The sequence below is a fragment of the Takifugu rubripes genome, chromosome 5 (assembly GCF_901000725.2).
Source record: "Takifugu rubripes chromosome 5, fTakRub1.2, whole genome shotgun sequence".
In the NCBI taxonomy this organism is placed as follows: Eukaryota; Metazoa; Chordata; class Actinopteri; order Tetraodontiformes; family Tetraodontidae; genus Takifugu; species Takifugu rubripes.
Window position 1 is genome coordinate 5,044,412 of NC_042289.1, and position 17,543 is coordinate 5,061,954.

General features: G+C 48.7%; 2 protein-coding genes across 4 annotated transcripts; one reads left to right on the forward strand and one right to left on the reverse strand.

Annotated features, from left to right (window-relative positions):
• Positions 1 to 1,195: 1,195 nt before the first annotated feature.
• xylt2 (xylosyltransferase II) lies at positions 1,196 to 10,631 on the reverse strand. Its single transcript, XM_003964457.3, has 11 exons — positions 10,475 to 10,631; positions 7,313 to 7,856; positions 7,053 to 7,228; positions 5,870 to 6,072; positions 5,208 to 5,288; positions 4,697 to 4,913; positions 4,310 to 4,486; positions 3,971 to 4,227; positions 3,658 to 3,853; positions 3,210 to 3,543; positions 1,196 to 3,130 (listed from the first exon to the last, which is right to left on the reverse strand). The coding sequence occupies exons 1-11, from the start codon at positions 10,604 to 10,606 to the stop codon at positions 2,808 to 2,810; spliced, it is 2,640 nt and encodes an 879-aa protein (XP_003964506.2). The 5' UTR covers positions 10,607 to 10,631; the 3' UTR covers positions 1,196 to 2,807.
• A 46-nt stretch (positions 10,632 to 10,677) lies between these two features.
• On the forward strand, positions 10,678 to 17,237 carry LOC105416422 (uncharacterized). 3 transcript variants are annotated; one of them, XM_011603782.2, is made up of 7 exons: positions 10,678 to 10,819; positions 10,913 to 11,097; positions 11,378 to 12,045; positions 12,398 to 12,507; positions 14,287 to 14,379; positions 14,562 to 14,735; positions 16,210 to 17,237. In XM_011603782.2, exons 3-7 carry the CDS (start codon positions 11,940 to 11,942, stop codon positions 16,348 to 16,350), a joined length of 624 nt encoding a protein of 207 aa, XP_011602084.1. In that variant the 5' UTR covers positions 10,678 to 10,819; positions 10,913 to 11,097; positions 11,378 to 11,939; the 3' UTR covers positions 16,351 to 17,237. The 3 variants fall into 3 exon arrangements, with proteins under 3 accessions (XP_011602084.1, XP_011602085.1, XP_029692797.1); XM_011603783.2 differs by having other exon boundaries at positions 14,565 to 14,735; XM_029836937.1 differs by lacking the exon at positions 14,287 to 14,379.
• The last annotated feature ends 306 nt before the right edge of the window (positions 17,238 to 17,543 follow it).

Below are 17,543 nucleotides of genomic sequence, written 5' to 3' on the forward strand. Positions count from 1 at the left end.
TGGTAAATGCTAAAATGATGCGTTTTAATCCGAGTACAAGAGTCTGGCACAGGCATCTTGTTCAATATTCATGTAAAAACTTGAAATATGGCCTGTAAAGACGGTGCCATCTGCCTCGTCCATGCTGTGTACTTCTTGGCAAGCCATGACTTAAATACAAAATGGCAAATATAACCAGGAACATGATTAGTAAGCTAACGGGGACTTGTTCTGGGCTCTTAGACGGCACATTACTGGGCTTAAAGCAACATATAAAGTAGAGTTAATAACAGGTTTAAAGTTTTGACCACGATCCATAAAGTGTGTCGTCTTAATACTCAGCTGCTCTTAAACTCAGATTAGTTCTTATTGCATTTATCAGGTTTATTATCGGACACGCGTCTAGACAATGTGGATCTTTTTTTAAGACTACAACCAGTAAGTATCTCAGTAGATGCTATCAGAACTCATAATTAATACTCATATTAACCAATTTTAATAATGTTCAAGCACCCCCCCCCCCCCAAAAAAAAAGTTGAGATACAGAGAAGACTTGAGAAATTAAGGTAATTTTTCAGTATTTTCCAACTAAAATGAGTCCAGTAATATCAGGTAGCAACAGTTTGGGCTATTTACAGTCAAAATTTGGTTTATTGATATATAGTCATTCATCTTTGTGCCTTTTATTTACATGTAGAATAGAGAGATTCTGTGTTTTGTATAAGGAAGTTTATAAAATTACCTTATGCGTCATATCTTTGTTGTAGTTTCCGGGGGGTGTGTGAGCGTCATCTACGTCCGTGTTTACCAGGGATGAAACGCAGGCGATGTCCTGCAAAAATAGACTCCGGCTCTTCTTATTCCTGCACTTTACCCGCAGCATAAACTGTTTCAGATCTTAAGTGGAGGAGTTTCTACAAATGAACGCTCTCCATCAGCCTCCCGCCCAGTCTCTCCCTTCCTCAGGGTCACTTCCTCCACCCCGTTTGAAACCGCAGCAAACACGCATCAGCCGAGGTCCTGCGGTTTAAACCCGACTAATTATTTATAGGGAAGGTAGTTGGATGCTGTTTTCAGTATTTATAGGAGCTAAAACACTCCTGGAATTTTCTGACAAATGACGAAGACCAGGAGTTCAGAACCCTGGAGAGCACCCAGACCAAAATATCCCACCTGAGACAAAAACAAATAAATAAAATAACTGGAAATAACAGGGTGGAAAAGACAGAAAAGTGGATTTAATGCGTAGTGGAATACAAAGTAAGATAAGTCCAGAAATACATAGGAAACAGTCTCGCTCTGGCGGCGCCAAAACGCCCCCTTAAAACACAACGTTTTTAAATTGAGCCATCAGTCACGTGGGGAAATGTTCACGTAGAAGATGCAAAGTTGACAACCTGACGCCAAAGACGCTGCATTTTGTTAGTTGAACAGCGCAGGACGTGGACAGATGACACACACAACACACACCTCTCCAACAGTATAGAAAAATAACATCAACTCACACCGATGAGTCTGCTCTCTGTCAAACTGACGCTTCACTGAAGCAACAGCACTGTGCAAGGTCAACAAGGCCACTGAAACTCACATGTGGTGGTCATCCTTTCCGAACAGAACAGGTCATAGTAACAGCAATTAAACGTACAGTAAATGCTCAACCTAAGACTTGAAAAAAAGGCATTCATTGCACATCTGTGGGGAGCAATCGATTCATCTTTTCAACTACTCAAAGGCAGGATGATTCTTCCGACCTTGGAAAAAATAAAAGCAAACAGTGGTCTGTGGAATTTGTGCTGATGATTGAAATGCACCGGAGGGACAATAAATCGTGAGGCAAACAGCACGCACAGTGACAACACTGCATATTAACGGATTCACAGGAGGTAAAAACACATGGTGTTTTTAAGCTTGCATAATGTTAAAGAGCTAACATAGAACTGGGAAAAAAAAGTTTGCTTCATGTGTTTTCCCATTTCTGACCATATCAATCTTGGAAATCAGGGACAAAAAGATGCAAAACCAAATTTGCACCCCCGGAACAGCGGAATAAATAATAAGTACCGAGTGCATCACACGGCCAGTCGGGCGGCCGTGCGACTCGAACCGACATTTTCTGAGGCAGAGATTGTCGTCTCTTTCAGTTCTAGAAAATACTGACTAAAATATCAAGTTAAAAACTATTCAAACACCACAATTGAGTCGGAAACTTTATAACCATCACTCTCGATCCTTAGTTGTTTTGTTCCTAATATAGGTTGTAATTACAAGCATTTAGTAACGTGTGCACGAGTGACGGTGCAGGTAAAATGATCGTGTCCACAACAACTCCACTGAGTGACCTGTGTGTGTGTGTGTGTTGTTATAGTCTTACAGTAAAGTGCACTTCACCTGTCTACTCAAAGCTTGGATAACAATGCTTCAAAACAAGCACACGAATGATTCTGACGTTCCGCTCTCCCTTGAAATGAAGACAGAACACAGTAAAGCTGCTTCTGGGCTCTTCCAACTGAAAGCTGTGTGTACAAACACACAGCTTTCAGACCTGGGATGAAAACCGGCGCGGCGGCAATATAACGTGATCGGTCTGAAAACAACCACGCGACGCAACGCACAAGCGTGTGCAGACTTGTATGTTTAAACGTCCAGCAGTCTTATTGTGGTCTTTAAATTCTACATCAACACCTTAAAGAGAACGTCCTGGTGGAGGAAGATGTTGATTATGTGCCCTTGATTCACAAGTCACAGATCACACAGGCTCTCCTGGGGCTCTTCCCCTGCAGGTCCCAGTCCGTCTCATAATGCCCGACAGTCTCTCCCCTCTGCGGGGGCTACCTGATACGTCCGTCGCTTTTGACTGGGCCCAGTTCAGACTTGGGGTCTGGGGACAGGGAGCTCCAGGTGGTTTTAGAGCAAAGTACCAAAGCTGGGCAGGAGGAAGTCTGCGAGGCGCATATGTTGCCCGTGACCCAGAAGGTCCCAACGCTGCTGTCCACCCACTCTTGCAGAGGCTGATCCACCAGCTGGGCTTTGCGCCGCGCCTCCTGCATGGCGGGCTCCTGAGGAGGCAGCTGCAGCACGGAGCTGAGCTGCTGCATGCTCTGCTCCAGGTACAGGTCGCGTGGAGGGCCCGCGTGGAGCCAACTGTCCTCCACTGTGAAGAAAATCAAAAGAAATAGCTTCTCCGCGTCTAAACTCAGTGTTGATCATCAAACATTGACCTGACGCCTCACCTTTCCGCAGCGGCTCCTTATCTTTGAAGGTTAACGGCGTGACGAGGAAACGAACCTCCGCCACCCGCTTCCAGTGTTTCAACACCTTCACTGTCCAGGTACCGGGCCGCAGGGGGCGCTGCAGAGGGGGCTTATATTGCGTGTACTCTGCGTCTAAATCCACGGTGATGTCGTAGGATGCTGCCACCACCAGGGCGGGGTCGATCCACACGATAGTGGCCGTGAGGTTGGGACCACGCGCCCACTTCTGGACTGCCAGAGGTTCGCTCATAGGCCCGATCACTCCCCCGAAGTTCCGGAAGATTCTTTCCTTTGGATCCCAATCTGTGCCAATCTGCCAGAGACGGGGACAAGAAAAGATGGTTATTAAGACACAGGGGGTCCTTTCCCAAAGGTGCCTTGACATGCAGGAAAGAAACATAAAGAACCATTTAAATAAGACACTTACTTCCAGATTCTTCAGCCTTTCGAACTCTTTAAGGTTCGGTTCGAGGATGAATGTTGTTTGAGGCACTGCCCACATCTCCAACGTCTCCTTGACGTCTGATCCCACAGCCTGGACTTCCTGACGCACCAGGTACCCTTGGAAACGGTCGTCATAGAAGTACAAGTGTACCGACAGAGGGAAACCTACAGGTTGGAACCTGCGGCGGCGGAGGAGAAAAGAGGTAGCCTTCGTTATTATCTCCACGTTATTGGTATAATTTAGTGTGACCGCACCAGAATTAAGTCTACTATTTAAACAAGTGTCATCTGCTGACCTGCAGGCGTCTGCTTGGTTCTGACGAGTTGCCAGATTCTTAAGGCCAAGGCGAAAGAAGGACATGTAGGTAGTGAGAGCAATGTCACTGAGTGAGCCGACGCCGTCCAGCTGCTCAAACACACTCTCCCAATATGCTTTGATGGCAATGGTGCCTGGAGCGTACTGGCCGTACAGGTGAGTGTCCAGGATTTCGATGACCTCCTGGTTCACCGTCGACTCAAACTTGCGAGCGAAGAATGTCGGCCGGGTCAGTTGCTGTGGGTCAGTGGAGACGGAATAACAGAATCAAGACAACGAGACCAATTTGGAAAGATTAGAGTCTGCGCCGCTCACTCACCTGGATGCGAATAAGGTCTTGTGGTTTGAAATCGTTGGGAGAGCAGCCGCACCAGTCAACAATGTGCTTGTACTGGCACTTACACCCTAGTTTACGGTTCCAGTTGGTCACGCGGAGGTTGTTGTCTATGAGAGAGTCGCACATGTGACTGTTCCCGAGCACCGTGTGGAAGAAGGACTGGAGAGAGACCAGAAACGCATCATTTCAGCCGTGCGCATTGGACTGCAGTGGCTGTGGTGTGAAAAAGAGGTTACTGCAAATGTCAAAGACGTCAAGTGATTAAGTAGCATAGCCTGATCTCTAATGCTACAGGAGCAGGACAGGTTTATTTATCGACCCGTCTGTCTCCACACCAGGAGCTCAGCAGACTTCCCCGGGCTTACTTACCTCAGCAGGGAGCAGAGCGTAAGAATAGAACTGCTTCAGCCCCAGTACCAGGTCATCCTGGGAGTTGATGACATATTCCACAAAGCGGCGATTGAGTGCGAACCAATCTGAGCCTCCCGAGACCTCCAGGCCCTCTGGAATACTGCGCTCTCCGAGACGCCACATGTGGTTGTCACACTCGTGGAAGAGGCGATCAAGGCCCTGCTTCTTAATAAACCTTCAACGCGAGGCACAGTTCAGGTTAATGTCTGGCGGATTACACCCCTCAAAATAAATAATGGCACTGAATATGACTGCCTGAGCTGCCGCCACACTTTTCGAATTATGCTAAGAGAGTCATTATGTTGTCGCCTGCCTCCCTCCTGACAAACAGCAGAATTTAAAATCTTTCATTAGTTTCCTGCGGCTGACTCATTTATGCCCATCTGTCATTCACAACAGTCATTTATTGTGGGAGGGGATGGCAGTGGGGCACTCTTGGACAGCTGAATATCACGTTTTCATTACTCACCGGACATTTTCTCTCCCGTGGGACTTGAGGAAGTTTTTGTCTCTTTGCTGCGACAGAAATGCTATTAGCTCATCGTTGGTCCTGCAAGAGGGAAACCACACATGTGAAAACAGGTGGATTGAAACACAGGTCCATTAAAGGCAGCTCTCGTCATCACTGTCAGTGAAGTAAACAATCCTTCAGCAGCATTAGGATTCTGCCGTCCAGACAGCTCAGAAAGTGACTCAGTGATGATGGAAGAAGGTGGTGCACTGCCTGCTGACAGCTATGTGTGAATGCTAACATCAAAATACTGAAGCAACGCTGCAGCTGACTGAACACGTCAATGTTGATTAACTGCAGGTATTTGGAGCACTTCAATGGTCAAGGTTTCTAGATAAAATGAAGGTTGAACAGAGTTAAGTTTGGAAGAATTTGGAAATTTCTGAAGGATCGACGAGCATTGTGGAGCGTCGTGATCTTAAAATGTGCAAATGTTGCCTCAATATTAACAAATTAAAAAACGAAAGCATAAATTGGACAAAAATCTGAGTATATAGACTGTAAAAAACACTTGCTGCAGTCAGTAATTTGGGAAAATGTGTATCACTTTATGACTTCACAATAATATATATACACATATATATGATTTAAGCATATTTAGCAAGATTTGGAGCTCCTACCTGGTTGGGAAATCTGTAGCGCTCAGGTTAATGAAAAAATCCCATTTCCAATCCAGCATGGACAGGAGGTCCTGCATGCTGTGGAGATAGGCCTTGAGGAGGCTGGCACCCCCCCAGATGGTCACCATCCTCCAGGGTGTGGCTCTAATGTTGGGGTACTGCTGGGCCACCTGCAGCACCTCCCGGTGCATGTATCCAGAACGCTGCAAACAAACCGGGTACACCAGTGATGCTCTCCCAGCTCTGACGCAGACATCAGAAATGTGTACAGTGGGTCACCGAAACGCCTCCTTTCAAAGAAGTTAAATCATTAAAAAGTGATTGGGAAAATAACCAAGCAGCTGCCGAGATTTATGGAGGAAAATTAAAGGAGGTAAAAAAAAAACAAAAGCTGACGCATATGTTTTGTTAATGAAGATGATTACTTTTGAAAAATGGTTAAATTTAGCTTAACATCCTGACTATGTATAAAGTGGAGATGCAGTATGTTAGTGCTTCGTTGCATCACAGGGAGAAGGTTCTGATTTTGTTGTGGAAGTTGCATACTATCCCCATATCTGCTGAGGTTTCCTCTGGGTTCTTTTCCTAATAGGGTTTACTCGTTACTCTGAGAGGACCCGGAGGTGTGAACTTAAGTATATTGAAAAAGATCAATTTAATCCCGCTGGCACTTATCCTGATTCAGTAAAAGGCAAATAAACCCCCCAAAAATAAATAAATAAAATCTACGGAGAAGGGAAGAACTGCTCACAGCCATCATTTGGAGAAGAAAGAAGAAAAGGTTTAGCTGTTGGCAGCCTGACTCAAGCTGAATCTGACCTGCTTTAGGGACTCATCTCTCAAACCAGAGTTGTGCCTCAGAGATAAATGAGATGGGCTCGGCGACGCCTGTGCACGGCTGCCTGTGCACGGCTGCCTGTGCACGGCTGCCTGCCGATTCCTCACCCTCGCCTGCTCTCTATCGACCCCTGTTGGCAGAATGGAGCAACTGCCGCGCAATCTACAATCTTTTCGCCTTCAGGAGAGCAGACTGCTCCACTAAATCTGGACCCTAAGTCTAACCACGCTATGCATGCTAATCCCCTTAACACACTGTGAGACCCGCGAGATAAATTTAGCCTGCAGGAAACAGGAAGACCTAAGTAGGCAGCGCATGTGTCACTCTGCCCTCTGAAGGAGGTACCTTGTCCACGTGTATGTAGTAGTAGTGGTCACGGTGATAAATGGCCTTAATGAGGCGTTTGAGCTGGCGTACAGCGCGGCCGTGGACCATCAGAACGAAAGCCACTCTGACGGGGTTCTCCACATTGGACAGGCTGTTGTCGAGCTCACCCACAGCCTGGACCTGGCTTGAAAAACCTGGACGAAGCAGTGGATGGACGCAGGGTAAAACATAATTCCATTGGAAATCATCCTGCTGCACGCATCTTTAAACGTTCTCACCGAGCTGTGGGCAGAACTGAGGCAGTGTGCCAGGCATGAGCTGGCCGGCCTGGTGCTGACACACGATGTTGGCTATCTCCTGCCGGCAATGCTGCGACTCGGCGCGATGAAGGGCGGACAGCGCGTCTTTGCCTATGATGTCACATTTGGGAGCAAAGTCACTGCTGGAGGCCTGGTGCGCCAGGTCCACGCTACCCGGCTCCCCCAGTACGGCGGCGCCGGGGAACCTGGCTGCTCCGTCGGTGCCGCTTCGAGCGTCGCTGTGGTTGCGGCTGCTCGACAGGTCGCGGAGGACGCCGCCGCCCCACCCAGGTCGGATCACACTCTGCTCCTGTGGGGGCTTTGGCTTAATGCCCGATTTTTCTCCTTTGCGGCTGGTTCCTCTCCTCAGCGCGCTGGCAGCTGTGCCCCCCGTCCGCTCTAACCTGACGCTCCATTTGCCCCTGTTCTTCCCTGGCAAAGACTTGTGCTTCTCCCACAGCGCGATGTCCCTCTTGGGATCCTGGATGTTGTGGTCCGGCAGCTTGGATCTTCGGATTTTTCTCTGAAGACGGAAAATAGAGAGAGAAAGAAATCAGGGCAGGAAGAGAGCGACAGCCTCAGGGAAAGAAAATAGACCTTTTTAGAAAAAAAATAAAATCCAAGGTTCCGACCCATTCGTGGATCAGAATATATCTGAGCAAAAACCAGCGAGGAGAGGATTCACAGATGGAGACCGATGCGGGGTGAACAGAGCTCACACAAAGACAACCTCCGCGAGGCCCAGAGGGAAAGATGTTTTGTCTATTTGGAATGTTTTCCCTTCATTTCCCTGATCGCTGTTATTTTTAGCCGAGGCTCTGCCTTTTTGTGGAGGCAATCAGCAAAACGCACAGTTCTGAACATTCACATACGCACTCATCACATCACGGAAGCATAATTACAGCCTTGATCGGGGAAAAAAACAAGCCTTTTTCCCTATATTCTCTGATGACACAGCTCTGTGGATTATTCAGTAGTTATGTTCAAATCTAAGTACAAAAACAAAGCGAAGGACAGGAAGCGCTGTTCCTTGTATCGGTGGTTGTTCTGTAATGAGGTGATAACTGCACCAAAACAAACACCTTTTTAAGAATTTAAATAAAACCTGTCTCCAGCCATACATCTGAGGGAGGAAAGCAGGATTTAAAAAAAAAAAAGAAGAGAAGACGACCAAAGGCAGGTTTAAATCTTCGGGCTAATCCGCATCAGCTTTGGCAACGAGTAGATTATAGCGCGTCATCAGAGGCCCTTCAAAAACGTGCACGCAGAGGAGGAAGAACGACGCGTGGGCTGAGAGACCTCTGCCTCCGTCGGTCCGGCTCGTGCCGCTGGCTCTGCGTCGGCCCGGGAACTTTCGGAACTGAGGACGGACTGTAGCTGGGTGGTGGGACACGGAGCCAGAGAATACGCTGCCAATAATCCAGCTGTCACTCAGCAGGAAACAGGCCAAATCCACCCTCGAACCGTTACAGGGGAAGCCATTGTGGGGCAACAGAGAGCCCTTTCTACTGCGCTTCAAAACAGTTATCCAGAGGGGCATTTTAGACCAGCTGTGGCACATCTGTACGGCAGGCTGTGGTTACGATGGAACAAAATCGAATGCAAGTGGGGATGCAAGTGTCTTGTCACTTAGCGTAAGGACAGACACTACTAATAATAATATACCTATTCCTGTAAAGCAGACAGGCACGCCGCCCAGGCTAATGTTTCCATTTTCCTTATCGCTCGTCTGCACGGCGTTTTAATTAACGCCATCAAGCCAAAAATGTATTGATTCAAAGGCGAGCCGGGCAGCGACTTTACTTTCCAATTAAAGCTGAGCAAAAACCGTATCGGCGTCGCCATCTGCTGAGGAGGGGAGCAGCAGCGGAGCAGAACAGGCGCGCAGAGGACGGCGCGGGGATGAAGGTCTCCCCCTGTCCTCGCCATCCCTTCCCTCTTTACACAGCCTTTCACATAATGCCTTGTGTCCACACAAGCCCGGCCAGCCGCCGATTTGAGATGTGAATGGACGACGGAGCGGGGAGAAAACCTGTGGAGAGACGATTGTGAGGCTTTTTAGGCTTGACATTAGTCGGCAAGCCGGCACACGTGCGTTACCGCAGAGGAATAATCAAACTGAGAACTCAGGAGTGTGGTAGTTCTGGTGTGTATCCTCTTCCCTGTCCAACAGGAACTGTAAGTCAACTCACATTTCTCTGAATGTGTGCAAGTTTGAACTTGAAAGCCATGCCATGAAGCTATAGAAGGCCTCGGGGCTAAAAAAAAAAAAGCAAGCTGGCGCCACAAATCAGGCAGAACACTGATCCCGAGTTCAAATGCAATCTGCCTGGTCCGGTCCGGCAACAATCGCATTACCTGAGAGCCACTCAATTATAGAGACTTAGCTCTGGGTCACCGATGACAGTTTGGGAGGCTTCTTATATCATGTATTCTTGTGTGGAGGCGATTCCTTCCTCAGGTTGCTGCTCGCATTCCTGGGTAAGTGATCACGCCGTCCTGGGGCGGCCACAGACGCTGCAGGAAGGATGCGTGGGTCCAGGTGTGCAGGAGGTCTCCCACGTGCACATGTCCACTCATCACCAGGGTCATGAGTGGACATGAAGGGTCACGCCAACTCAGATCGTGCATCCTCTCACACGGGAAAGTTCAGCGGGATTACGCAGACCTGCGCGGATGCTGCGCGTCAGCCGCCACCGAGAGCCCGTTATCGCTCATCTGGCTAAAGTTGCAGTGTTTCACACGCATCCTGTTGCGTGTGAATGAGGCACAGTAGTAGATTGCCTGTTTCCTCTGTCATCACGATTGCACAACGACACAATGGCTCAAGATGTAACGGCGAATGTGGAGATTAAGTCGTTTGCAAAAGTTAGAGGACGCGTCAACAGGACAAGAACACTGATTTATTAGCCAGTTAACTCTCTGTAACTTCTACCGAAGTCACATTAAGACAGGAAAAGAAAGGCTTATCGGTTTGTGTCAAACGTATTTTTGTTTTCAATAGAATGAATGTACTAATAATCTAAGCTAACGCCAGCTTCGGTCAGCGTATCAACACGGTGAGCTAACGGCTAGCGCCACAATCAAACCCACAAAAAATCCCTTTCTATGCGGGAAACAACTCGAACAACCGCGGCTTACCTCCGCCTCGCCTTCCTCCAGGCTCCGAAGGCTCCATACGACAAGTCCTTGGATCAGAAGAATGGTCAACGCGGCGGCAATTGCTAATTTGTATCGGCGGAGCAGCTTCTGAACTCGAGCGCTGGCCACCATTTTTCCTGCTGTTGGCGAGGGGGGGAGGGGGCGGGGGCGGGGGGAGCGGGGGCGCGGCGCGCTCCGGCCTGCGCGCACACGCGGCGTCGCCGCAAAGTTTGTTTCCAAAGAGTGAAAAAAGCCTCGAATAAATGCGGTTTCAGTGCCAATCAACACTGTCGGGAGAGAATGAATGAGGCGCCACGCAGGCTGATTTATGGCGTAGGTGAAAAGGTGAAAGGAAACGATTGTAATCTCATGTACACGCAGCAACCTTGTGGATTCCTTATCATTGATTTTGTTATTTTCCGTTTTGGTGAATGATAGGACCCTAAAGACGGACACCATTTTCCATTTGGACCGAATCCACCCTGTCTACAGGCCTGTTGACTTGGACCAGAACCTCTGGTGTTAAATATGATATGACAACTCCTCTTGTAGTCCATGTCCCGCACAACAGGAGGCATCATCAGTCACGTTGTCTTTGTCCGCCATGTGGTGTCATTACACGGGTTGGCATTAACTCTTATTGAATTTGTCAGGCCGTAAACGTGGTTTTATTACAACTAGATTACCATTTCACGCATAAACCACCTGTGCGTTTGGTTCAACTCGCTGCAGGACTCATTAACGTGGCATGTTTGAACATCCTCACACGCACATAAAAAGGTTCCTTGGCTGGTGATTAAATGACAGTGGAGCTAAATCTTCTGATGTTGTCTATCTTTTGGGGCAGATTGCTACACACGTACCCCCATGAATACTAATATTTGCGTTGTCTTTGTCTGGCAGAGATCCGACGGGACCTCCCGCACGGTTACCCGGGTGACGGGAATCCGGCTCAGGCATCCCGAGTGTTCACCTACTGGTCTGGATGGATTAATTATATCTTGCGGAAGGAGCAACATTGTGTTTTGGTCATATTAAGAAATTTACTTTCTGCTCTTGGTGTGATAAGACTATTTGAAATACGCACGGCTCTTAAATTAAATATATATGTTTAATCATAAATCTGTCCGTGCGCACGGGTTATGAGATGTGCATTAGATCTAATATGTATATATATAATATATATGTTGACCTTCCCCCGCCATAAATCAAACACTTCGGAGGCGGAGAGCGACGTCATGAGGCCAGGCGGGGAGCGCGCCAGTGCGCCTTCGCCACTCCGTCATAAACACTCCGGCGTGTCCGCCGTCGGGAGTCCGACTCGAGCTGCGGAGCGCATGTGCAGCGCCTCCGCGCGTCCGCGGCCGACAGACGTCCAGGGTGCACGACAGAAAGTTACTTTTCCTCGGACATGTGAGGTGGAGGCACTTTTGCGCGAAGCCAGGGGAGATCTGGAGGGTTCCCGATGGAGACGACGACAGTTTACACGGGAGAGATGACCACCGCCGCAGGTCCGACCGTGCCCCCCCCGCAGCTGACATCGGAACAGATCACGGTGGTCGCCGCGTCCTGTGAGTGAAAATGAAATCATTTTCTCCGTCGTTGCTTCTTTTTTTATACGGGATCGTCTTATTTTCCCTCGCTGAGCGCATCTGCGGCGCGGCCGGTGCGACTTCTTTGTCTTTGTGCCTGACGTTATGGTCGCGATCCCTGTGTAATAACATTTAATGAATAATCCAATCAGGTTCTTTTCACGCTGCCACTGTTTTGGACAGACTGGCAAGAGCAGAGGAGGGAGATTACACCTTAAAGCGTTCAAATCCCAACTCCAGTCTGTCAGTGGGAACATGAAACTTTCTCAGGCTGAACTTTTTCAGAAGACCCAGTGGTGATGACTGTCCCCTCTGTCCCCTCTGTCCCCAGTTTTCTCCCTGGTGTTTTTTGTGGTCGTCCTGGTGCTGATCTCCATTATTTACAACAAGGATCCTCACTGTTGTAAAGCCCGCTCCTGCCGAGGCCAACGCACGGATATGGTAAGGCCCTTTTTCCCACACGGGGACACAGAAACTGCCTTTTGTGCAGCGTCCTCCTTTAGAGGAAACAAATGATATTCTATATTCAGCCAAGCGAAAGACGCGTCAAACTGAATTTTCACGGCTGCGGTAGAAGGGCTGGAATAAACCTGATACCATCGCCGCCATTTGCCTCAGTTAAATTAGCTGCCCCGCGGACACGACCATGGGATTGGACACACGTTTGTCCTATAATAGAGAGACGAGTTCAGAACCGGTGTAAGGAAATCAGCCCATTTGGGTATAAAGTGAGCGGCAGCACTGTCCCTGTGTCACCGGGGTGTGAAGCGGAAAGGTGAAAGTAGCCTGTCATTGGCCCTTCTGCTTCCTGTCCCTGACATGCTTCTCGCCTCTCAGGGGTGTTTGTTTGTTTGAGTGTTATCTCTAGATAGCAAGGGACGACTCATACCCCCCCACAACCACCTATGTCAGCAGACAGGAAACTGCTCCGCTGCGGTTTCCAGAGAAAGGCCTCTCCCGTCCCATTTGAGGAACCAACAGTGCGTTCCGCCGGAACAAACGGACCGCATTATGGCCCGCCTGTTACTCACGGCGTGCCTGATAAGAAACCACAGGACGTGCTCGGCGTCCCCTCCCCTGAGCTCAGCCTCAGCAGTTTGGGCTCTCGGATGGTTGCTCTGAATGTCGCCGCTGTGTGGGGGGGGGGAGCGGCGTCGTTGGAAGACGGAGTCTCCCTTCGTGTCCTTAACTTCATCGTCCCATGCCCGCTTCAGTTCGCAGCATGAATGGTGGGCAGAGCCCATTGTGTGTGTTGGGGACACAGGGAGAGGACAATGAGTCCTCTTTGGCTTTGCGGTGGTGAAAAAGGCACGCTGCTGCTGTCCTCCCCCCGGATTCACCTCTGATTTTACACGGTTGTGCTTTTGAATCGGTGGCAAACGCACAAAAGGACGAGTCTCCCTCTTTCTCCCCTGTCCTGAGGACTTTTTGGGGAGTTCTTAAAGGGCTCAAAACAGTGTGAGGGAAAGTGACCTTTGCCATCGCATTTTTCAAGGCGGTGAGGGCCGTGGCAGAGGTCAGCGGAGTGCGCCGCTCGGCCTGTGAGTGATGTCATTGTTTAACCGGCCTGGGAAAATGATAAATCTGAAATTCCTCCACTTATCTGTCGTGCACGCCGGACTCCCGACCGGTTGCGGCGGACATCGTCCAACAGCCGGGACACCTGAATCCCTTTAAGGCGTCTCAGATGAGGCACGACGCCGCGACGTGTATCGGGGTGCGCTCGTTAGCGGGTACCTGCCTCTGTTAAAAGGACGGTCGCTGAGAGAGGCCGTGGTTTATTGCCTGGGGAGCCTGGGGACACAGTAGGACGCCCCATTGTTCCGAGAACAAAAAGGCAACTCGTTTAAACCCAAGGCAATTACTTGTTTTCCTGGTAGCCTTTTCATTCCGGGACCCTTGCTCCTTATACAGTCAGACTGTGACAGGCCTTGTTCTGGAGGGGGTGGGTCGATAGGGGGGGGGGGGTGCAGAAATTGGAGGGTGGCGATTGTATTGATGGGATAATTTATGGTATGGCCAAACCAAACAGCGTCTGCAGCGATGAAACCAGGCACGAAAATCGCTCAATTAGGCAGAAAAGACTCTTTTTTGGACTAATTGCGGTGATTGAGGTGTTGTAGGACAACTGGTTAAAGGAGAGGCGTACAAACAGAGGCATTTTAAATATTAACTACGGCCCTGTTGCCCTCTGACGTGCCGCTGCTGCCTGTTTTACAGGGCGCTCCGCCTCAGTACTACAGCAGCAGGCAGATGCTGGTGGGCTCGCCTTGCCTCGACACGACACAGGCCCCAGATGACACGGACGCTCAGGTGAGAGGTCCCGGGAGGCATAATCTTCAGATTCGGGGGGCTTCGGAAAGGACCCATCCGCTCGGCTTAAAGAGACGGGACTCCTTTGGGTCATCATTATCCACAATCCTCGGGGCTGACAGGCCGCCGTTTCCTGTCCTTAATATAACTGTCGCTCTGTGTGTCCCCGTGTGTCCTGTCAGCAGGCGGCTCAGCTGTTTTACGTGGGCCTGCCCTCCAGCTACAGCCTGCCCTCGCTGGAAGCCCCCCTGCCGAGGCTCCCCTCCTACGAGAGCGTCCGTAAAAAGGACCGCCAGAGGCAGATCCACATGATGATCGCAGATCGCTTCGGCTTAAATGGACCCATTGAGACCGAGGTAGGTGACGTTGGGGCTTGAGGGTGGACCAGAGCGGGAGGTGGCGGAGGCCGCTGCGGGGAGTCTTCGCGTGTGTCGAGTCCTTGTGGACCGACAATTGCTGAGTCCAGCCACAAAGCAGCTCTAATAACTCTAATCTATTCCATTTGGAAGTTGTGATTCTTCTTTATTTACTGGTCACCAGGCAACTGATGTAAGACCGTCCAGCTCTAAAATGGACGCTCTTTTCCTTCGCATTAGACCCAGGCAAACGTTAATGTCACATTCGACTGTTTGCAAAGTAACTCATCTGATAAGCTAAATGCTAATTTTATGCTCCATGCTCCCTCCCTGCTGCTGACTGCTAATGATACCTCAGCTAATGTTGGTACATTTAACCCCTGCAAGATGACCTTCAAATCAAGGACCTGTCCTCGCCAATCATTTAATGGCGAGACCGCCGAATGGATCGGCACCGAGGTCAGACGTTAGCTGTTCTTAAACCAAAGGGGACACGCACAACGAGAAGCACAACTGCTGTCATTCATTACTGAAGATAAGATTAGATAGCATTCGGAGAGCGGTAAACAGATGCCGGCGCCTCTAATGCTCCCCGCTGAATTGTGCTCGCGGTGGCTTTCAAGGCTCCACCGTGTTGATCGTTCCCTTTTGACTCCCACAACGCTTGAGTAAACAAGGTAATGAGAAAAAGGCACATCAAACATAATTAAAGTCAGCATCATCAGTGCAAACAGGAGCCAGGAATGCAGCTTTGTGCTCCTGACTTCCCCTGTTTGACCTTCTCCATCTTTTTGGACTTAATTAAACAATCCCTAGAATGACAACACACACACACACACACACACACACATGCATAAATGAGTCTCCTCTTGTCTCACCCCCCATCTAAAGAGGAGTTCGAATGACTTCCCCCTTCATGTAAGGGTGTGAGGTGTCTGCCCAACGGCCCAAGGAGGAATGGTCGTAAAACTTTGTGGCCTGCTGTGTGTGTGTGTGTGTGTGTGTGTGTGTGTGTCTGTGTGTGTGTGTGTGTGTGTGTGTGTGTGTCTGGTGCATGTTTCAGACACAGCCCAGGGTTGTAGGGTCGCGCTTGTCGCCCGAGACGCTAATTAAGAGATAAAAATGGTTCTCTGGGAGTGTGAATCCACTCGGAGAGATACAGAACATCCAGTATGGAGACTTTTGTGGAATATGAACAGAAACTTTACAGTTTTTTTCAGGGACAGATATCAAAGCTGAGGTTTATTTGTCCTGTACGCTCAGTGTTTGGTGTCTGTGATAATGACGGTCGTGCTGACTATGATTCTTGTTTACAGTTTGGACGGAAGCTCTCCTGCTCTTGTCCACATCAGACTGTCTTTAGTATTTGTTTAATGATTTGGCTTTCCTGATTAGCTACAGTCATTTTAAACCACTAGTGATACACAGGAGCAACGCACCTTAAAACCCTGTTTCTGTCTCATTTTGCCTTCAGCCTCCGCCGACATACGAAGAGAGCATCCGCCAATCGGTGGCGCTGCCGTGTGACATCCTGTCCGGTGTGGACACATCCCACCTGGAGAGCTTCTGCAGCCAGGCCGCGCCTCCTCCCGGCAGCCCAGTCCTGCCCGTGTGAGCTCTGCTGAGCGACCAGCACGACCATGACTGAAACTTGAATGCAAACAGACAAACCAAAGAGAAGGTTCATGGCCTTTAGGGGAGGACTCTGTGCAAATGTGGCCCCTGGCACCTCGGTGCCGAGAGAGTCGCCGGAGACGAGCGAGGTGGCTGGTACACCTTCGACGATACGACGTGTGAGAGGAAGTTGCTCTTCAGTCGGTTCTTCTTTGTTTACTCGCCTTTTTTTATTGTGCTGCTCCAAAACCAGGAGCCTCATCATCTGCTGTCGATTATCAGACGTTCCATTAGGGGCTGCTGTAAACAAATAAAAGTGTTGCCTCACATGGATCAGCCTTTGGAAGTTGCTAATGACAGCTGTCCATAGGTTACAAATTATGAAAAATAGTCTCAGCCTGTGGCTAGAAACATTTCTTTGCTCCTTTTGAACAACGATCTCAGTCTTATGTGGAGTGTCAACAGGAACACTGTCTAAAGATGGAGACACAAACCCAACAGCACACAACACTGGCCTCTGATAGTTTGAATTTATGATTATGGTTATACAGAATGACGTTATTTGATGTTTCGTTTGTTCTTTAAGCTTTTTAGACAGATATACTTGTGGTTCTGATTTCAATGACACGTTTAAATCTTTTTTGTTTCCTGTTATCTTTTAATCTGGTAATCCATGACAGTTATTTAAAAATTAATCTATTTAAAAAAGATGTTGAATTTGAAACTCTGAGAATACATTTTATATTCCTCTCATCGGCATCTGTAGGTCGAACACGCTATCGGAGAAGCGGTCTAAATATGAAGCCTCGCCGCCATTGGTTTATCAGTTGATATTCAGAGGTTATACTTGAAAATCTAAAAGAAAACAATTAAATTGGTAATAATGTCTATTTTGTCTATGTTCATGTCTGAGTGGGCAAATTACAGATTCAGAAATATTTGTTATGTTTAAGTTCAAAAAGGATTCGTCGAAGTGGAGTCACGTCGTTAAGAATGTTGGGCAGCAGGTGGCGCTGTTTCGCCGTCTATTGACCTCGATTTTAAAATCTAAATTTTGTGTATTCCAATTTATTACGGTACATTATGCAGATACTGTTAACATGCTTATTCCCCTTTTAACTTTGACTTCCCTTATTTATTCCCATCCGTACAGAGGGATGCGTTTAAGAATAGAAAAACATACATGACACTGAC

Bases quoted from the DNA above. Each gene is read 5' to 3' on its own strand.
- LOC105416422 (XM_011603782.2), top strand. From the start codon at position 11,940: ATGGAGACGACGACAGTTTACACGGGAGAGATGACCACCGCCGCAGGT. The intron at 12,046-12,397 runs GTGAGTGAAAAT...CTCTGTCCCCAG, and splicing joins CACGGTGGTCGCCGCGTCCT to TTTTCTCCCTGGTGTTTTTT. The intron at 12,508-14,286 runs GTAAGGCCCTTT...CCTGTTTTACAG, and splicing joins GAGGCCAACGCACGGATATG to GGCGCTCCGCCTCAGTACTA.
- xylt2 (XM_003964457.3), bottom strand. From the start codon at position 10,606: ATGGTGGCCAGCGCTCGAGTTCAGAAGCTGCTCCGCCGATACAAATTA. The intron at 5,289-5,869 runs GTAGGAGCTCCA...TCCCTCTTGCAG, and splicing joins GCTACAGATTTCCCAACCAG to GACCAACGATGAGCTAATAG. The intron at 4,487-4,696 runs GTAAGTAAGCCC...GTCTCTCTCCAG, and splicing joins ACGCTCTGCTCCCTGCTGAG to TCCTTCTTCCACACGGTGCT.